General features: G+C 39.7%; 1 protein-coding gene across 4 annotated transcripts in view; it reads right to left on the minus strand.

Moving 5' to 3' along the window:
- Cpne8 (copine VIII) overlaps positions 1-20,348 on the minus strand; it is a 191,908-nt gene that overhangs the window by 23,862 nt on the left and 147,698 nt on the right. For all 4 annotated transcript variants that reach the window (NM_001357979.1, NM_025815.2, XM_030248705.1 and 1 more), the window contains 2 exons: positions 10,566-10,612; positions 4,566-4,747 (listed from right to left, as the gene is read on the minus strand). In NM_001357979.1, coding sequence (NP_001344908.1) covers positions 4,566-4,747; positions 10,566-10,612 — 229 coding nt within the window. The remainder of the gene's footprint in view (positions 1-4,565; positions 4,748-10,565; positions 10,613-20,348) is intronic.

Here is a 20,348-nt window from a genome sequence, read left to right on the forward strand (position 1 = left end):
GTACACATGAAATTATAGATAAATGAAAAGACATAAGGAGCATAATTTAAACGTATTTAAATATTGGCAATTCTAGTATTCATAATTCTTCATAGAAAGTCACAATAACTGATCATTTACAACGGAAGCTTATTGAATTCTATATACGGAAAGGTTGGGGTATAAAACTTTATCAGGTAAAATGGTCAGTAACGTGCTGTTATACTTAACCCATAAAGACATGGAAATACTGGGTTGTTAGTTCATCCGAGGTCACATAACGCAAGTGAGGTATAAACCGTGACTCTAGGAAGTCTGACTTGAGGACTTGATCCCTTAATCCCTCCATGTCACCATTTATGACAACAGCCAATGCTTCGGAAAGACAGGGAGCTTAGAAACTAAGCCAGATGGGATTAACACCTTCAATCTTGTTATTTATGAACAAGGGATTTATTCTCACTCTTCCCTATCGGTTTTATATATTTTTTAAAATATTTTCATTAATTAACACATACAGTATTTTAAAACTGCGATGGTTTGATAAAAATGTCCCCACAGGCTCATATGTTCAAATTCTCAGTCTCCTGTTGGTGGTGCTGTTTGGGTAGGCTTAGGAGATATGGTGAAAGTATGTTACTAGAGGTAGGCTTTGAGGTTTAAAAGCCACATGCTATTCTCTGCTTTCTGTTTACAGTTTAAGATGGGAGCTGCCCCAGCATGATGCCTGCCTGTTGCCATGCCCACCATGCTAGTAATTGACTCCTATCCCTTTGGAACTGTAAGCCCCCAATAAATCTTTTTTTTTTTTCTCCAACTTGCCTCGATCACAGTGTCTTTTCACAGAACCAGAAAAACGAGCAATACAAAAATGAAAAACAAGCAAACAAAACTAATTTAAAAACGCCACCCAGAAAAACCAAATGCTATAAACTCTCTCCAATATGGAGAGCCTGCCTTTGACTCTTTAACATGTTTTTTTGTTTTGTTTTATTTTGTTTTGTTTTGTTTTGTTTTATATCTGAGAGTGCAAACACAATCTCCCACTACTATTTGGCTATGAACTCTGCAAGCTACAGTAACAACTGGCCTGATAAGCTATACCTATTGATGTAATAGTGGTATTACACCTATGGATGCTACCACCTGCTTTTAGATTGGTTATAAGGGCCGATCTATAGGAGGGGATTTCATACCTGCGACTACATACTTCATCCATAACCTGGAAAGGTCACAAGCCCTTGAAGAGAGCTTCCTACTGTTATTTGGTTAAATAGACATAATATAAAATTTCCTTCTAAATATTTATCTTTATACCCACAAACTAATGCAGCTCTTAGCCTTCAGCAGAGAAGTTTCTCTCTGCCCCCCTTCACCTCCACCCCACCCCCCAGCTCCACACTGGATAGTAGTTGATACAGGAAGTGACTACGGATCCAAATGCAGAGAATACGTAACTGGAGATGACTCAGTCCTAAGTGAGACATTTACATCAAATATCCTTCCCCAGAGTCTAAGGTAACCACACAGAATAGGGGTTGAAAGATTGTAAGAGCCAGAGGTTGGGGGTGGGAGGGAGGACTTCTTCAAGATAGTATTCTCTGAATGTAACAGGACCACTCTACACTCCTGAAATCACAGCAGCTGCAATTGCCAGCACAAGACCTTCACAAGCCCAAGCCGGTCAACATTCCAGCATGGATGACAAAGAGACCACAAAAGTCACCGAGGAGCTATTGGCAGGCTGAGGGAGGAATAGTCAGTTTTCCTCAGTGGTGAGAGGAGCATGTTGATATGGGGGAATTTGAAGAGGTGACATACATCGTATACATGTATTTAAATATCAAGGAACAAATGAAAAGATTATAGTAAGATAATAAAACATCTCTTCATTATGAAATTAATATATACCACATCTAAAATTTAAAATATACATGCTTACCATTTAACACACAAATGTTGGTTTTGATATTAATTGGATGTTACCTAGATTGGATGTATATAGGTGTGAATGTGTGGCTGTGTGTGTGCATTCACATGTGCCTGGGTCAGATATTAATATTGGTTATCTTTTACAGTAGCAACTCACCTTATTTTTTGAGATAGGGTTTTCTGATGATCCTGGAAATCACCATTTCTTGCTAGCCTAGCTGGCTATAATGCCTCAGGGATCCTCCAGTCTCTATGCACAGTGCTGGGATTACGGGTATACCAGTAGGCCCAGCTTTCTATTGGTGATTTTACTTACATGGGGGCTAGGGATTTGAACTTGGGTCCTCAAGCTTTCACAGAAAACACTTTTCCTAACTTAGTCATCTCTCCAGTTCCGAGCTGACCTACTTTATCTTCTATTAAATAAGATTTTAAGATGCTCTTTTCCCTTGAAAGGGATAAGCTAATTAAAATTAAAACTCATTACTGATTTTAGGCATAGAAGAAAGTGTATTATGTATCTGCCTTAAGGGAGCACTTACAAACTAGGATAGTTCTAAGCTAGTTCTATGAACAGTATTTTCATTTCACCTTTTCACTGGGGGCTTGTATTTCTGTGGAACTCTTTCTTCTCCTCCCCTGGAAATGAAACTACAAGGTCACCATCTTCCCCCCTTTGGTAGTGGAAAGACAGCCACTGTATGTTTTGCTTATCACCATGGATTGCTGAAAGGCGGCTTGCTGAATTAGTTCTCCTGCCAGAAGAAGTGGCCCAAGATTTCCTCATATCTGGGGATAATAAGAATGTGTTGGAATGCACAGTCTTATCTTTTTAAAAATATGTGGTTTGTATTAATCAGATTAGTTAAAACATTTTAGCTGTTCAAATATTATATTTCATCCTTAATGACTAAGTTGTAAGAAGTTATAAAAGGATTTTAAAACTAATTTCTTCAACAAAGTTTGCAGGAGATCAAGTTCTGTCTCTTAAAATTGATTAGAGTGATATTGTATGTATGTTATTATCTCAGGGAAGACTTATTAACTAGTATTTATTTTACCCAGGAAAACAAAAGTGCTCTGAAAACAGAGAATATAACCACTGCGCAATACTATCTTTGGTTTATTACCATTAGACTCAATGTTACTCCTGTTTCTTTAACAACATGCAAGACCATTCTTTTCATAGATTTCACAGGCTATGATGGCTATCTTGGGAATTTTGAATTAGGTTTAAAGGAGAGCTTACAGGTCAGATAATGAACAGTTCATTCTTAGCAGTAGACAGACAGTTTTATGGATTGGGCTTCAATAATGAATAAGAGTTAAGAAGAAAGAGAAAAGGAGATAAAAGGCGAAATTTAGGCACAAAGGTGAGAACTATGTAGAAAGAAATCACTAAGCTCATTTAGTTGAACAAAATCACTCCTTCTCTGGGCTTTAAAATAGATCCAGCCCTTGTTGAGCCTCACCCAAGTGACTTCATGACATTTTAAATTTCTGGAAGATTTTAATTCTCTGAGACACATGAAAACCCCCAAAAGATACTTACTTTTAAATGATGTTGGTAGTGTGATGCGTGGGATCTGGCTTAGGTGTAATTTTCTCTAAACCATCCCTAACAGTGTAAAATACAACATTGGTTTGATTCCACAGTATAAATGTGAAGATGGGAGAAGCAGAGGAGGCCAGAATGAGAGGGAAAGAGAAATGAATAATAACACTCAAAGGGGATGAGGACTTTTGCATGGAAAATTAATAACTTCATTTAGTTTAATACAATTACTCCTTTTATCAGGCATACAGAAGGATAATCAGTTAAAGATAGCCATGCATCCCTTGATAGTCTTTCCACTGTGAAGTCAGAATTAATTGCCCTACCTTGAAACCTGTGCTGGCATCAGTAATTCACTTCATAAAAATAGTGTAGCATTTTAGAGCTTCTGAGCTTGTGATCTAATGGGTCTGGGGGTTCTGACCCAGAGTCCAGAACACCCAAGAAAAGTGACGACCTGTTGGAGATCTGAATGCTATGAGTCGGCTGCTATACTACGATGAAGCCAGTGATAACCTGTGTGGAAGAGGCAACTCCAGCTGCCTCAGCCATCCCATATCAGGCATCAGATAATGAGCCCAGGCAAAGAAACCATCACCGTATACATCCGCCACATAACACTTGATGCACATAAGACCCGGGGATCTGGACCAATATCCAGAAGGGAGCCTCAGAAACATCACCTTAGACAGATTATTCTTGAGCTATGTAGGCTGAGGCCTGATACTTAAAACAGGCAAAGGAACAAAGGAACAACTGTGCTTATCCAGTTATACTGTGATCTCTGTCCTGATGCATAGAGAATGGGTTTCACACCTCTGTTATTTTACATCTCTTCACTTTTGGGGACATTTGTCATGTAGTGATGAATACCTAGAATAGACCTACTGTGTAAGACGAAGGTTCTTTAGGCAGACTTAGTGATAATCTGTCTTTTATATGAAGGCCATTCTCCTAAGTGAACTATTATGAAAACAGAGAAGGGTTTATAGTCAACAAGACTTCCTACACATTCACGGGAGAAACAGAAAAATCAATACTGAAATAGCTGGCAGGTGAGGTTTTTTCAAGCCCTCAAATACTTTTAATGCATCATTACCAGGGCAAACTCGTGAGATATCCTTCCATCTGGAGGCAGCTTTGCACCAAAACCCAGGGCTGGGAACATCTTATCACTGTCATAATCTTGAACGATTTCTCCTACAGCCTTCAGTGCCATTCCATAGGCATTCAGTTGGTAAGGGTTCATATAGTGGAGAGAAGTTGGCTGGGCAGGGTTTCCTAAGGACAGAAAATGGATTAAAACGTAACTTTGTCAGGTGACAGATTTGTAACAATATCGTAGTTTTTTTTAAATTTCAGGTTCCAATACTCATAATTATCATTTCCTGTCTGTCCCTACACAGCAACTTTGTCCAGACCTGGCTCCTTACTCTATACCATCTTTCCCTCTGTACCTTTCACCCAATCCTGAATTCACTCTCTTTTAGTTATGTCTCATAAACAGCAAACACTATTTCTTGTTTCTTTTGGCTCTTCTTGCCTTTCCTTTCCCTGCCCCTGTGTCTCTTTTGTTCTGTTCAACAAAACTGCCAATTAAAAATACTCAGCTCCTCGAGTCTGTGACCTTGTCGGAATCTGCCCTGTGCCTTCAACATTGCCTAAGAAGATGGAAAATGATCGTTGCTAGGTGACATCGAGTTTAACTAATAGTATCAATGGTTATAATAACAAGGAATCCATCAAAGACTGAACATCTGACTTCATGTCTCACAAACCTCTTAACAAGTGTTTTTTTGGTTTGGTTTTTTTTTTTGTTTGTTTGTTTGTTTGTTTTTTGGCCACTATGCTTCTGAGAATATTCACATACATGTTTTCTTGCTATATGTCTTCATTTTTCTTGGACATATATCATGGAGTGAAATTTCCAGTTTATACGCTGACTCTGAATACTACAATTTAAGTAAGCACCAAATTGTTTTCCAAAGCAGTTACACAATCAACATCCATAGTATTTCGAAGGGTCCAGTTTCTCTAGTTCTCAACCATATTGTTCAACAAATTGGTTTTTGCCATCTTCATGAAGGTGGGACAGTATCCATCTATAATTCTGGTTTACCTACCCTGAAGTCAAAGTATGTCAAGAATAATTTTTTTTATATCTCATTTGGAGCAAGAGTGTGTGTTGGAACTAAAAAGGGGGCCCAGCAGGGGATGCCCTGGGAAAGGAGAGGGCCCCAGGGGATGCCCTGGGGAAGGGGAAGACCCTGCCAGAGTTTTATCTATTCTCTGGTCTGTCAGGTGTGGGAGAGCTGCTATCTACTCATCCCTGGGTGGGCATTCAAGCCTCTGACCCACTCTTCGGGGGTGGCAAGGGGCAGCCTTACCTGGGATTCCTGGAGCTACTTTGCTAAAGCCATGGGGGTTATGGAAGAGAGGGATGGGGGAAGAGAAGTTCCCAACACTTGCGAAAGTGAGCGCAGCCTTGATGAGCAGAGACTGTTTATGCTTCTTTTGGGGGGGGCTGTGGGGGGCGGTAACTTAGGCAGGGGCCAGAGTTCCAGGAGCATGAGGGAACACCTACCTTGTCATGAAGGTGAATTATCACCATTTATGGGGTTCAGGCCTAATCTCAACTGGAGAACAGCCTGCAATTCCCCACAAGTGTGTTCAGATTATTTGCCTACTCTTATTTTATCTTAAATATTTATCTATTTATTTATGTGACATTGTGTGTGTGTGTGTGTGTGTGTGTGTGTGTGTGTGTGTGTGTGTGTGTGTAGGTCAGATGACGATTGTGGGAGTTGCTTTTCTCCATCTACCATTCAGATTCTGGAGACGGAATTCAAGCTTGGCAGGAAGCACTTTTATCCACTGAGTCATCTTGCTGTCTCCGTTTGCCTACTTTTAAGTTCTGAATGTCTTTTTATTGAATTATTAAAGTTTTTACAGACATTACTTTCTACCCTTCTGGCTTGTGGTCTGTTTGGATAGTATGATTTGCAACATGAATGCTGTCATTTGGATACCACTCACTTTATTTTCCTTACATTGAGCGTGTCCTTGGTGTCACCTGTAGGAACTGGATGCCACGCCCACAGCCATCAAGGCTGTTCTGCATTTTGTCATTTTGTTTTCTTACTTTTGGTTTGCTTTTTGTTTTTTTGGTTGTTGTTACTTTTGGGGTTTGTTTTTGTTTGTTTGTTTTTTGTTTTTTTCTTTTCTTTTCTGAAAATTTTTCTAATTAACAGCTTGAAGCATGTCTGATTTTTCTTCCCTTTGTGCATAGCTTGTGAAAAATACCATTATTTTTTCCATTCAATCATATTTGGTGTTTTTGTTTCTCATTTGCTTTGGCTTTTCTCAAACCTTTGCAATACCACATAACTTAATAAAGTTTTCCTTTCCTAAAATACAACCTTTTGGATTCTGATATTGTATCAAATCCATCAATCACCTGGAGGAAGATGGTCTTACAATCCGAAAGAAAATTTTTAAATTTTGATATGTAATTTCTCTGGACATTCCTATGAGAATATAGTCTTCAGTTTATAAAATTTATATGTAAGTTTAAGTGCATTTGTGTTTTCTTTTATTTTTTTAAATATTAGTATAGGTGAAATTATCTTCCTATTTTCATTGTGTGATTTTTTTTTCTTAATAAGGTATAGGAAAAGAAGTGATGTATGTATTTATCTTCTATCCAATAGTGTTGCTCGACTCATGACTAGTTATAAAACATTTTAGTGCATGTATTGGCATTTTGCATATACAGAATATCTGCAAAAAGAGTTTTATTTTATTTCTGTTTATTTCCAGTATCAATATTTTAAATGATTTTTGTCTAATTTCCATAACAATAGCATCTAGTACAATGTGGACAGGGTAATGTCAGAGATTCTTGTCTTGTTTCCCACCTCAAAGAGAAATCATCCAGTTTTTCACCCTTCAGGGTGATGTTAAGCATAGGTTTTTCATAGTTTTTCTCTGCACGGTTAGAAAGTGTATACCACAGACATGTAGAAATATATCAAATGCGAAGATAATATGTCCCAGTACAGGGGAATGCCAGGGCCAGGAAGCAGGAGTGGATGCGTTGGGGAGCAGGACTGGGGGAGGGAATAGGGGGCTTTGGGGAGAGCATTTGAAATATAAATGAAGAAAATATCTAAAAATAAATGCCCAAAAGAAATATATCAAATGATTTCTCAGTACCATAGGAGAGGTTCATTTTCAAATTTTTAATATTGAAAAATCGAGTAATATAATGTAGTCATGTGAATATGAGAAAACTGGAGAAAAAAATGAGCAGATGATATATAGCACACACTGCTGGCTTCAGTTGTTTTACTGAGTATTTTTATGCACGTGTGTCCATGAAAAGTGATTTTCTTTTTAAGTTTTCTTTTTTTATGATGTCATTGTCTCGTTTTTTTTCTTTGTTTGGCTTTTTGGGGGGGGGGCATCAAAGTAGTAATGACCTCACAGTGGAAACGGGCAGGTGCCCTTCCTTCTTTGTTTTCTGGGACAGCTTGTGAAAGACTGGCATTAACTACTGTTTAAATATCTGGTAGACTCTATCCAAGAGCCTTCTTGGAGTGGAGGTTCAGTAGATAAGCTGTGAAATTAGTTTTCTTGATTGCTAATTCAGTTGCTTGTTTATACATTGTTTTGATTGTGAGTGGCAGTGGCAGTGTCTTTAAGCTGAATAGACAATTGATTCTCTTAGTTGGCCTAAAATCCACAAGTAGGACAAGGCCTAGTTATTTCAACCCATTGGACTTAAGCTGAGTTACTTGTATGGACCGTAATTGATAGATACAAGTCAAGATCAGTCTCTGAAGACATAATGCTGAAGAGTAAGTTTGCACACAGGACAAGAGGTGAGCTGGTAGAACTGGCCTTGGTAAGTGGAGCTCTAGCTTTCATACGAATGAGTCAACCGCATTGTCAGTAAACTGTCTTGTAGAACTGGGTTTGCTCAACTCTGCAAGCTTGAACAGGAGGAAGGATGGATTTAGGAGCATTTTGGATGCTGATGGGTTCCTAAAAGTCATATCTGTGAAAGGTGGGTTAATGTAAGAGAAACGTAAAGAGACAATAGGAGAGCTGTAGATACAATGAGTAATTAGGAAAAAAAAATCTACAGAGGCTCCTCAACATACACGAGGGCAGTGTGCTGCTTTGTTTTATGCTTGACACAGGTTTGAGTCCACTGAGAGCAGAGAGCCACGACTAAGAAAATGCCTCCATAAGACAGGGCTGTAGGCAAGCCTGTAAGGCATTTTCCTAATTACTTATTGTTGTGGGAGGATCTAACCCTTCATGAGTAGGCACACTTCTGGGCTTGTGATTCTAGGTTCTGTAAATAAGCAGGCTGACTGCAGGGTGGTGCAGGTGTGCACCTCTTTAATCCCAGCACTCAGGAGGCAGAAACAGATGGAGCTCTGAGTTCCAGGCCATCCTGGTCTAAAGAGTGAGTTCCAGGACAGTCAGGGCTACACAAGGAGAAACCCTGTCTTGAAAAATACAAGGCAAAACAAACAAACAAAGACAAACAAAAAGAGCAAGCAGTGAAGAAAAAGCCAGTAAGCAGCATCTCTCCGTGGCCTCTGCATCAGCTCCTGACTTCAGGTTCCTGCCCTGCTTGAGTTCCTGTCCTGACTTCCTCCAATGATAAACAGTGCTATGGAGGAACAAGGCAAATAAACCCCTTCCCCCCAGACTTGCTTGGGTTATGGCGTCTTATCGCAGCAATAGTAACCCTAACTAAGACAGGCGTTATCTTACAAACACAGTGGATACTGAAGACACTGTAAGTTAAAAGTCCACTTAACACTCCTAATCCTGCAACACATCTCAGTGACTCTCAGTTGCACAAGGCAGCATCCATCTTCCGTGTGATCCTGTAACCCAGGGAATTGCATTTTGCTGCTGCTGCTGCTGCTGCTGCTGCTGCTGCTGCTGCAGCAGCGGCTTGATGTCACTGAAGAATAAACATCACATAGTACCACTAAGTTCAAGAAGAAGATTAGCTGAAAAGTCCTGAGCAGAGCCACTAATGAAACTGCACTGCCTTCTTGCCGTGTAAAGTTGAACCGTTCTAACTTTGGTAGTTTGGAAGCCACCTGTAGGCAAATATCAACTAATGCCAGCTTCTGGCAAAATTAAAGGATGACGGCTCGCAAGATGACTCAGTGGTTAACAGCGGTAGGTGTGTAAGCCTGGATCTCACAATGGATGGACAGAACTGACTTCTAAGAGTTGTCCACTGACCTCTGTCCATGGGCTCTGACATGGGTCCACTCATTCTCACACATGTGCACCCTACAGATACACATATACAAAGAGTAATAGACGAAATAGGAGATAATAATGATAAAAGATAATAATAATTTGGGATATAATATAATCGATTCAAATAGTCATTCCATTCAAATATAAACTTGGTTTGGGATAAAATTATATCTCCATTACTTTTCCTTCTTAAAATATTTTTTAAAGATGTATTTATTGATTGTTTATTCAGTGTTCTAACTGTATGTATGCCAGTCCAGAAGAGGGCACCAGATCTCATTATATAAAGTTATGAGCCATCATGTGGTTGCTGAGAATTGAACTCAGGACCTCTGGAAGAATAGACAGTGTTCTTAACCTCTGAGACATCTCTCCAGACCCTCCTTAAAATATTTTTACATGAATCATTAATGTCCATACCAAAACATTATACACCAATCCTATTTAGTGAATTAGATGTAGAGATGTTTAAATGTGATTAAAAAAATATGGTTGAACCCCATTTACAGGAGTAAGTACAGAGGCTGAGTGGGAGCTATAGTTAGACGTGCTTGTGAAAAATGGTTCAGATACAGAAAGGGCTTAACTGCATCTAAAACATTTATTCCTTTGAAAGAAATATGAAATAATAAAGTGGATCAACATGTAATTAATCTGTTTTATTTTTGATAGTTCAAGTGAATTTCACATGTCTAGATGGTTGTAGAAGGTTAAAGTAAAGAAAGATAATATGAAATTTTAATGAAAATAAAAACTTGTCACTTAATTGGGACACGTACCAGACACTGGTGGTAGCACTCACCATTTGATGCTGTAAAATCAATGGCCACCGTGAAGTTGATCTGCGTTCTAGAATACAAGCAAACAACAATGCCAAGTAAGCAACCACACCAGGGAGGTTGTCGTCTGTTTGTGTTACACTTTTAGAGTCATGAATTGTCTGAACAAATGTAATATATATCAGGCCATGTCAAACAGGCAGAGAGTGTGTACTAAGTGAAAGTGTGTTAGAAATAGCTTTGTTGTCCTAGTCCTGTAGAATAAAAATGTCCTTTGAATTAGAGTGGCTTGGTTTTGAGCTCAGGAACCTTGCTAGTGGCTGAGTGTAGAGTCCACACAAGCAACTATGAGGTTTCCAGTCCAGCACTCACTAGTAACTGCTGACTTAGAAACCATCAGTAAAACTACCTCTAACACTGCAACACCTTTACAACACCAGCCCTGGAGATGGGACCCGCCACTGTGCTTCTGAAAACTGATGTAGCTGAAGTGGCATTCCACAACAAGCTGACATGGTACCCTCCACATTTCATACACACACACACACACACACACACACACACACACATATATATATATATATATATATATATATATATATACATATATATTCATACACACATATGAATATACATTTATATGATATGTACATATTATATATCTAAATTATATATAAATTATATATGTATATATATTTAAATTACATATATAAGATATACACATATAAAAGTACATATATAAATTTTCAGCAGTTAGTCAATGCATAAATTTATTTCACTTGGTCAGTTTGTGTTCTCAATTAAATGAGTGGGCTATTTTCTTTCTTTTTTTTCTTTCTTCCTCTCCTCTTTCTCCTCCCCTCCTGCAATTCTCTTGTTCTACTATAAACTAAACGGGTGTGCATTTCACTTTTGGGTACACTTATGACTATTTACATTCGTGATAACAGTCCTTGCTTTCCAATAACACAACCACAGTCAGAGTCAGTCTCGGAGCCACAGTGATACGTAACTGTATCTGCGAGTCTCCCTTTCTTGTGCTATTTAAACAGAAATTCAGTAGAAAGGAAAAGTAAGCTTGTGTTTTAAGAACATACTTAGCATATTTTAAAGACTTACAGCACTTCTTGTGAAAAGTAATACTCTTGGCAAACTGAACTATTCAAAGTCTGGAACTATCATGTGATGATGATGGTGGTGGTGGTGGTGGTCGTCGTCGTCGTCGTCGTCATCATCATCATCGTCATCATCGTCATCATCATCCTGGCAATCCTCCTAGTGATGAGGCTTACACATCAACGGTCTCTGACTCTAGAACATCAGGCCCTTCCTATTTCCCTAACAAGCAGACCTTGCCTTCTTCAGATTCAGTCTCAAAACTCCTGCATTCACTTCTGGGATTGAATTAAATTCATACCCCCTCCCTTAGGAACGGTCAACCTTTCATATTTAGGTATAACACAGTCGGTGCAGATTCCTTTTATAGCCACTCAGTAACGTTTGACTCAGAGCAGAAATCAGGTTTAGAGGCTAAGAATACAGGCTCCCTGGGAGCTTCACTCTGATCCGCATGAATCAAAATGAGTACGACTTTCAGAGAAGTAATGGAGGGAGACATTTGGGAGAACATTCCAGATATCGGGCTCCCTGTGAGGGGCTGAGAGGAGCAACCACCCCCAGCCCACTGGTGTGTCGTGCCAAAAGGATGTAACGCAGGGTGACAAGGTGACACAGAAACAGTAGGCTGAGTCTGAAAGAACTAGATTTGAGTCTCTGAAACTCACTTGTGACCTTGGGCAAATTTCAATATGGGGAGGACAGGTTCCCAAGAACAGAACAATAACAGAAAGAGACAAGGGAGATACCAAACACATAAAATATATCCCATAAAAATGACATACATATTAAACATACACGTTATGATGCCCAGTTATATACGTTATCTGTTAATCTAACAATAACTTGCAAAGGACAATCAGTTCTGTATTTTTTTATATGTTTTACACTCAAGAAAAATGATGCTCACAAAATTCAATGACTTTCTATAGCAACAACAAAAGCCAGCATCAGAATGTAAATTGACACCTTCCCAAGGACAGATATCCTCAGTCACAAATATATCAGGACATTATCATATGCTTAATGTAAATTTGTCCTCTGCCAACTATGCTATCAATACAAATCTCAGAAGCATCTGCATATCTCTCATTTATTCAAATAGGGACTCGTTAAGGATGGAGGTAACCCAGAGCTTTGAAGACACATCATTTTAGCATAGTTTAAATACCAAATTAGAATTCCACATTTCGGATCAACTTTCCTTAGATTTTAGGAACAGACACCTTCTGGTGATGTGGATCTCCCTTCCCTCCCACTTCTTTTTTCATTTTTCTGTGTGTGAGTGTGTTCACCCATTCTGTGTGTTTGGTTAATAATGCTTCATTTGTCCTCCACTTTATTTTCTGAGATAAATTCTCACGGAACTTGGAGCTCAGGCAGAAGCCAGAAATCCCCCAGGAGCCACCTGTCTCAGTTCACTATTGTTGGAGTGACAGGAGTATGCTGCAGTACGTGACTTTTTTTTTTTTTTTTAAATGAGGGTGAACTCACATTCTCAGGTGTGTGCAGCAAACACTTTTCCTGAGACCCATATCAGCAGCCCTCTACTTCTCTCCGCACACTAGAGCCCACTGCACCTCCACACTCACAAGTAGTTTAATTCTATGGTCCTGTCTATTCATGGTGACAGAAGGCACAACACATAACAGCTTAAGTTGCTCTCAGGACGGAAACTGCAACAGTCACAGCAAGAAAGATCCCTTCAAAGCAGTTGCATCTAACAAAGCTACAAAGAAAAGCTGTGGCTATTAGCTCCCTGGGAACTATACACCTGTATGGCATGAGAGAACAAAGACAGAAAGAAGAAATATTTAGAACTAAAGTAACTTACCCAAACACAAAACAGATTCTGTACAAAACATTCATCGATTGTTTAAAAAAAATAAAGACACTACAAAGAAAAACAAAGAGAGAGGAGAGAGACACATGGAGATTGATTTACAGAAGAAGGGAAAGACAGAAGGAGGGAGGGAGGGAATAAGGGATGGAGGCAGTCAGAGAGAGGGAGGGAGGGAGATGGGGGAGAAAGAGAGGAAAGGGAGGAGAGAGAGGGAGGGGGACAGAGAGAGAGAGAGGGAAGGGAAGAAGAAGAAGAAGAAGAAGAAGAAGAAGAAGGAGGAGGAGGAGGAGGAGGAGGAGGAGGAGGAGGAGGAGGAGGAGGAGGAGAAAGAAGGAGAAGGGGAAGGAGAAGGAGAAGGAGAAGGAGAAGGAGAAGGAGAAGGAGAAGGAGAAGGAGAAGGAGAAGGAGAAGGAGAAGGAGAAGGAGAAGGAGAAGGAGAAGGAGAAGGAGAAGGAGAAGAAGAAGAAGAAGAAGAAGAAGAAGAAGAAGAAGAAGAAGAAGAAGAAGAAGAAGAAGAAGAAGAAGAAGAAGAAAGAGAGAAAGAGAGAGAGAGAGAGATGTTACAGGCCAGTTATTTAGCCCACCAAAGGTTCAGGATCCTTGAAAACAAGAGTATAAAAGATTGATGCACTTATCACTAAATGCCAAGTAGGGCAACTTACTAATAGTCATGGAGGAACAGAGAAGCTGGAGGAATCCTTAGTGTTTATTTATTGGCTACTGATGACGAGATTTGACTAATTCCTACTTTTCATGGACTCCTTTCTGTCATTTGCTTTGCTTCATCCGTGTGTTCAGATCAGAAAAGATTATGCCTGAGTTCGCAAGTCACCCGTTGATAGTGACAGGATACCTACTCTTATCGTAAAAACTGCATCAAAATAAAACAAAACAGAAATACTCTAACATTCAACAACCATCTTCCAACTGCCACGAGCTGGTGAGGTAATAGAAAGACATGAAAGCCAAGGAAAACCCAGCTCTGAACTTACCAGGCTTATGGTTCCAACATTGCATTACTAAACTCAACAAGAACTGTGCACCATCTTATCAGTGAATCCACTCCCACTGCTCCTGGGTACATCTGTACAAAGCATGATGGTCACAGTGTACAAGTTTACAAAATAGTAAAGATTTCTTAAAGATGGTGGATGCGAGGCTTACAGCCTCTACAAGCAGAGTTTTTGAAGACTTTAAGAAATGATCTTTTCCCATCAAGTAAGCCAAACTCGGCTGTCAGTAACCACACTGCCCTCTCCATGCTTCATCGCGCTCAGAGCATAATATCAGAGACCAAGGATCAAACACAAATTCATACAAGATGGCTCCTGGTGGGATAGCCATATGAGGAGAATATTGCACACAGTTTCATTTTAAAAACAGACAGGAGAACATGAGATTTCAAGAACTTCACGGAGCCGTGCTGTTCTGGAATACAAAATTGAGGTTGCCTGGATCAGGGTGAACATTACTATTGACATCTTACACACTCTAGCGTTCACACTCGGCTAGCGTTCTTATTTTATTTTCCCACCTTTCTGAAGCTGTAAACATCTGAAACATATGCTGGCATGGGGGGCAATGGAAAGAGATGTGCACATGGCCCAGAGTGACAGCCTCTCAGACATCTATAGCTTTTCCTGTGTACTAGCTATCACTGTTGGGATTTATTCACCAATTAAAGATTCTCTTCGGTTGCACAAACTGAACACTATGAATCCTGAAGGTGGAGTCCCCCATCCTTCTCTAATTTGGTAAACACATATTTACATTCTATGACTGTTGGAATCTGAGCCTATCTATCTGGAAGACTGCCAGGACCCATGCTTCCTCCCTGATTTCCTAACATGCAGTCTAGTTTATCCTTTGGTTCTATTACCTGCTCTGACCCTTAAGCCGTAAGCACTAGTACCCAGCCTAGTTCCTGATCCAGCATTTCTCAGCTTCTCCTTTTTCTTTAAATTAAAAGTAATTAACTGATAAACATAAAACTACCTGATTCAAACAGTAGTGCTTCATCTTTAAAATTCTTGCTTTGCTTTGGGGGATGGAGAGAGGGCGCAGTGTTTTGGAGCACAAACTGCTCTTCCAGTTGACCCAGATTCAGTCCCCAACACTCACATGGCATCTTACAGTTAGCTGTAACTCCAGTGCCAACGCATCCAATGAGTGTCCTGTTCTGTCTTCTGAGGCCACCAGGCATACATGTGAGGGGCAGACACACATGCAGGCAAAATGTTCCTTCATACACATAAAACAAAACTGAGAAGTCCTGCTTCATCTGTACTAATCATGATCAGCCAGACAAGAACAGGTTTCCATTCAAATGGAGATTCAAATGTAGCTTGGGAAGACAACTTCACCTTTGAATGTCTTCCTCATCAGAGCATATGACCGGTCTTGTAACCACTCTCGAAAGGCACTTCCTGAGTGGTACATTCCCTAGTGTCCCTGTCATTGACTCTGATTTCTAGGATCTGAATCTGACACACTGCTGGGAACACTAGAGTGTCCTGTGCTGATCAAGCTATGGATCAAGCTACCAGAGCCTCAGAGACTGTTGTTCAGAACTTGACATCCCATGCTAGACTTCCTTCCCGCCACTTCAGCTACTATGGACTGGACCTGCTCTATCCAAGATAACACCAAAAATGCTCTGTAACCCTTCCAGTCGGCACCAGCACCTTGGGCGCCGAGTTGGCAGACACCCCGAAGGTCCCCTAGAGGACTCTCCACACGATCTTAGGACCACCAGTGAGTGGAACACAACTTCTGTTCCAATCCAATCTCACGGGACCTGAGACAGCATTAGGAAAGCAGGAAACCCGGCCTGACCAGGGTCACAAATCCCTTCCAGTCAGCTCTAGCACTGGGTCACCTGGGCGCAGAGTTGGCAGACAACCCCAAGGTCTCTAGAGGACAGCTTCTGAGACAGACGCGGTTTCGGGCTCCAGATATCCAGGTACCTTCCCTGCCAGAGGAGAGGTGTCCTCCCTGCATGGGAGGGCTTTGCCAGAGCACCTGGGGGAGCCATCTTGGTACTCAGATCCCTCTGAGACTAGAGACTAGTCTGTGCAGGTGAGAGTGTGGACTACAGAAGCTAACAGCTTCTGTGAAAGGCCAAAGCAACACAGCTTCTGGGACAAGTCCTGTTTCGGGCCTTCATCTTCTGCCAGGAGGGAGGTCCGAATGCCAGATATCTGTGCACCTTCCCTGCAAGAGGAGAGCTTGCCTGCAGAGAGTACTCTGATGACTGAAACTCAGGAAAGAGCTAGTCTCCCAGTTCTGCTGATAGAGACTAATAGAATCACGAGAGGAATACTCTCTAACCAGAGACAACTATAACAACTAACTCCAGAGATTACCAGATGGTGAAAGGCAAACATAAGAATCTAACAGAAACCAAGACCACTTACCATCATCAGAACGCAGCACTCCCACCTCACCCAGTCCTGGGCACACCAACACACCCGAAAAGATAGGCCAAAATTTAAAAGCATATCTCATGATGATGGTAGAGGACATCAAGAAGGACTTTAATAACTCATTTAAAGAAATACAGGAGAACACTGCTAAAGAGTTAAAAGTCCTTAAAGAAAAATAGGAAAACACAACCGAACAGGTAGAAGTCCTTAAAGAAAAATGGGAAAACACATATAAACAGGTGATGGAAATGAACAAAACAATACTAGACCTAAAAAGGGAAGTAGACACAATAAAGAAAACCCAAAGTGAGGCAACGCTGGAGATAGAAACCCTAGGAAAGAAATCTGGAACCATAGATGCCAGCATCAGCAACAGAATACAAGAGATGGAAGAGAGAATCTCAGGTGCAGAAGATTCCATAGAGAACATTGGCACAACAATCAAAAAAAATGCAAAATGCAAAAAGATCCTAAGTCAAAACATCCAGGAAATCCAGGACACAATGAGAAGACCAAACCTAAGGATAATAGGAGTAGATGAGAATGAAGATTTTCAACTTAAAGGGCCAGCAAATATCTTCAACAAAATTATAGAAGAAAACTTCCCAAACCTAAAGAAAGAGATGCCCATGAACATACAAGAAGCATACAGAACTCCAAATAGACTGGACCAGAAAAGAAATTCCTCCCGACACATAATATTCATAAAAACAAATGCACTAAATAAAGATAGATTATTAAAAGCAGTAAGGGAAAAGGGTCAAGTAACATATAAAGGCAGGCCTATCAGAATTACATCAGACTTTTCACCAGAGACTATGAAAGCCAGAAGATCCTGGACAGATGTTATACAGACACTAAGAGAACACAAATGCCAGCCCAGGGTACTATACCCAGCCAAACATTCAATTATCATAGATGGAGAAACCAAAGTATTCCATGAAAAAACCAAATTCACACAATATCTTTCCATTAATCCAACCCTTCAAAGGATAATAACAGAAAAACAAAACAAAACAACAATACAAGAATTGAAACTATGCCCTAGAAAAAGCAAGAAAGTAATTCTTCAACAAACCTAAAAGAAGACAGCCACAAGAACAGAATGCCAACTCTAACAACAAAAATTATAGGAAGCAACAATTACTTTTCTTTAATATCTCTTAATATCAATGGACTCAATTCCCCAATAAAAAGACATAGACTAACAGACTGGCTACACAAACAGGACTCAACATTTTGCTGCTTACAGAAAATCCATCTCAGGGAAAAAGACAGACACTACCTCAGAGTGAAAGGCTGGAAAACAATTTTCCAAGCAAATGGTCTGAAGAAACAAGCTGGAGTAGCCATTCTAATATCAAATAAAATCGACTTCCAACCCAAAGTTATCAAAAAAGACAAGGAGGGACACTTCATTTCATCAAAGGTAAAATCTTCTAAGAGGAACTCTCAATTCTGAATATCTATGCTCCAAATGCAAGGGCAGCCACATTCATTAAAGACACTTTAGTAAAGCTCAAAGCACACATTGCACCCCACACAATAGTAGTGGGAGACTTCAACACACCACTTTCATCAATGGACAAATCATGGAAACAGAACTAAACAGGGACACAGTGAAACTAACAGAAGTTATGAAACTAATGGATTTAACAGATATCTACAGAAAATTTTATCCTAAAACAAAAGGCTATACCTTTTTCTCTGCATCTCATGGTACCTTCTCCAAAATTGACCACATAATTGGTCACAAAACAGGCCTCAACAGATAGAAAAATATTGAAATTGTCCCATGTATCCTATCAGATCACCATGGACTAAGGCTGATCTTCAATAAGAACATAATAGAAAGCCAACATTCACGTGGAAACTGAACAACACTCTTCTCAATGATATCTTGGTCAAGGAAGGAATAAAGAAAGAAATTAAAGACATTTTAGAGTTTAATGAAAATGAAGCCACAACATACTGAAACTTATGGGACACAATGAAAGCATTTCTAAGAGGAAAACTCATAGCTCTGAGTGCCTCCAAAAAGAAAATAGAGAGAGCACACACTAGCAGCTTGACAATATACCTAAAAGCTCTAGAACAGAAAGAAGCAAATTCACCCAAGAGGAGTAGAGGGCAGGAAATAATCAAACTCAGGGGTGAAATCAACCAAGTGGAAACAAGAAGAACTATTCAAAGAATTAACCAAACGAGGAGCTGGTTCTTTGAGAAAATCAACAAGATAGATAAATACTTAGCCAGACTCACTAGAGGGACAGCATCCTAATTAACAAAATCAGAAATGAAAAGGGAGACATAACAACAGATCCTGAAGAAATCCAAAACACCATCAGATCCTTCTACCAAAGGCTATATTAAACAAAACTGGAAAACCTGGATGAAATGGACAAATTTCTAGACAGATACCAGGTACCAAAGGTAAATCAGGATCAGGTTAATGATCTAAACAGTCCTACATCCCCTAAAGAAATGGAAGCAGTCATTAATAGTCCTCCAACCAAAAAAAGCCCAGGACTAGATGGGTTTAGTGCAGAGTTCTATCAGACCTTCAAAGGAGATCTAATTCCAGTTTTTCACAAAATATCCCACAAAATAGAAGCAGAAGGTACTCTACCCAATTCATTCTATGAAACCACAAAAACTCTGATACCTAAACCACAGAAAGACCCAACAAAGATAGAGAACTTCAGACCAATTTCCCTTATGAATATCGATGCAAAAATACTCAATAAAATTCTCGATAACTGAATCCAAGAACACATCAAAACAATCATCCATCCTGACCAAGTAGGTTTCATTCCAGGGATGCAGAGATGGCTTAATATACGGAAATCCATCAACGTAATCCACTATATAAACAAACTCAAAGACAAAAACCACATGATCATCTCTTAGATGTGGAGAAAGCATTTGACAAAATCCAACACCCATTCATGATAAAAGTCTTGGAAAGATCAGGAATTCAAGGCCATACCTAAACATGTTAAAAGCAATCTACAGCAAACCAGTAGCCAACATCAAAGTAAATGGTGAGAAGCTGGAAGCAATCCCACTAAAATCAGGGACTAGACAAGGCTGCCCACTTTCTCCCTACCTATTCAACATAGTACTTGAAGTCCTAGCCAGAATAATTCGACAACAAAAGGAGATCAAGTGGATACAAATTGGAAAGGAAGAAGTCAAAATATCACTTTTTGCAGATGATATAATAGTATATATATATATATATATATATATATATATATATATATATATGACCCTAAAATTCCACCAGAGAACTTCTAAGCCTGATAAACAGCTTCAGTGCAGTAGCTGGATATAAAATTAACTCAAACAAGTCAATGGCCTTTCTTACACAAAGGACAAACAGCCTGAGAAAGAAATTAGGGAAACACCACCCTTCACAA

The sequence above is a fragment of the Mus musculus genome, chromosome 15 (genome assembly GCF_000001635.26).
Source record: "Mus musculus strain C57BL/6J chromosome 15, GRCm38.p6 C57BL/6J".
NCBI lineage: Eukaryota > Metazoa > Chordata > Mammalia > Rodentia > Muridae > Mus > Mus musculus.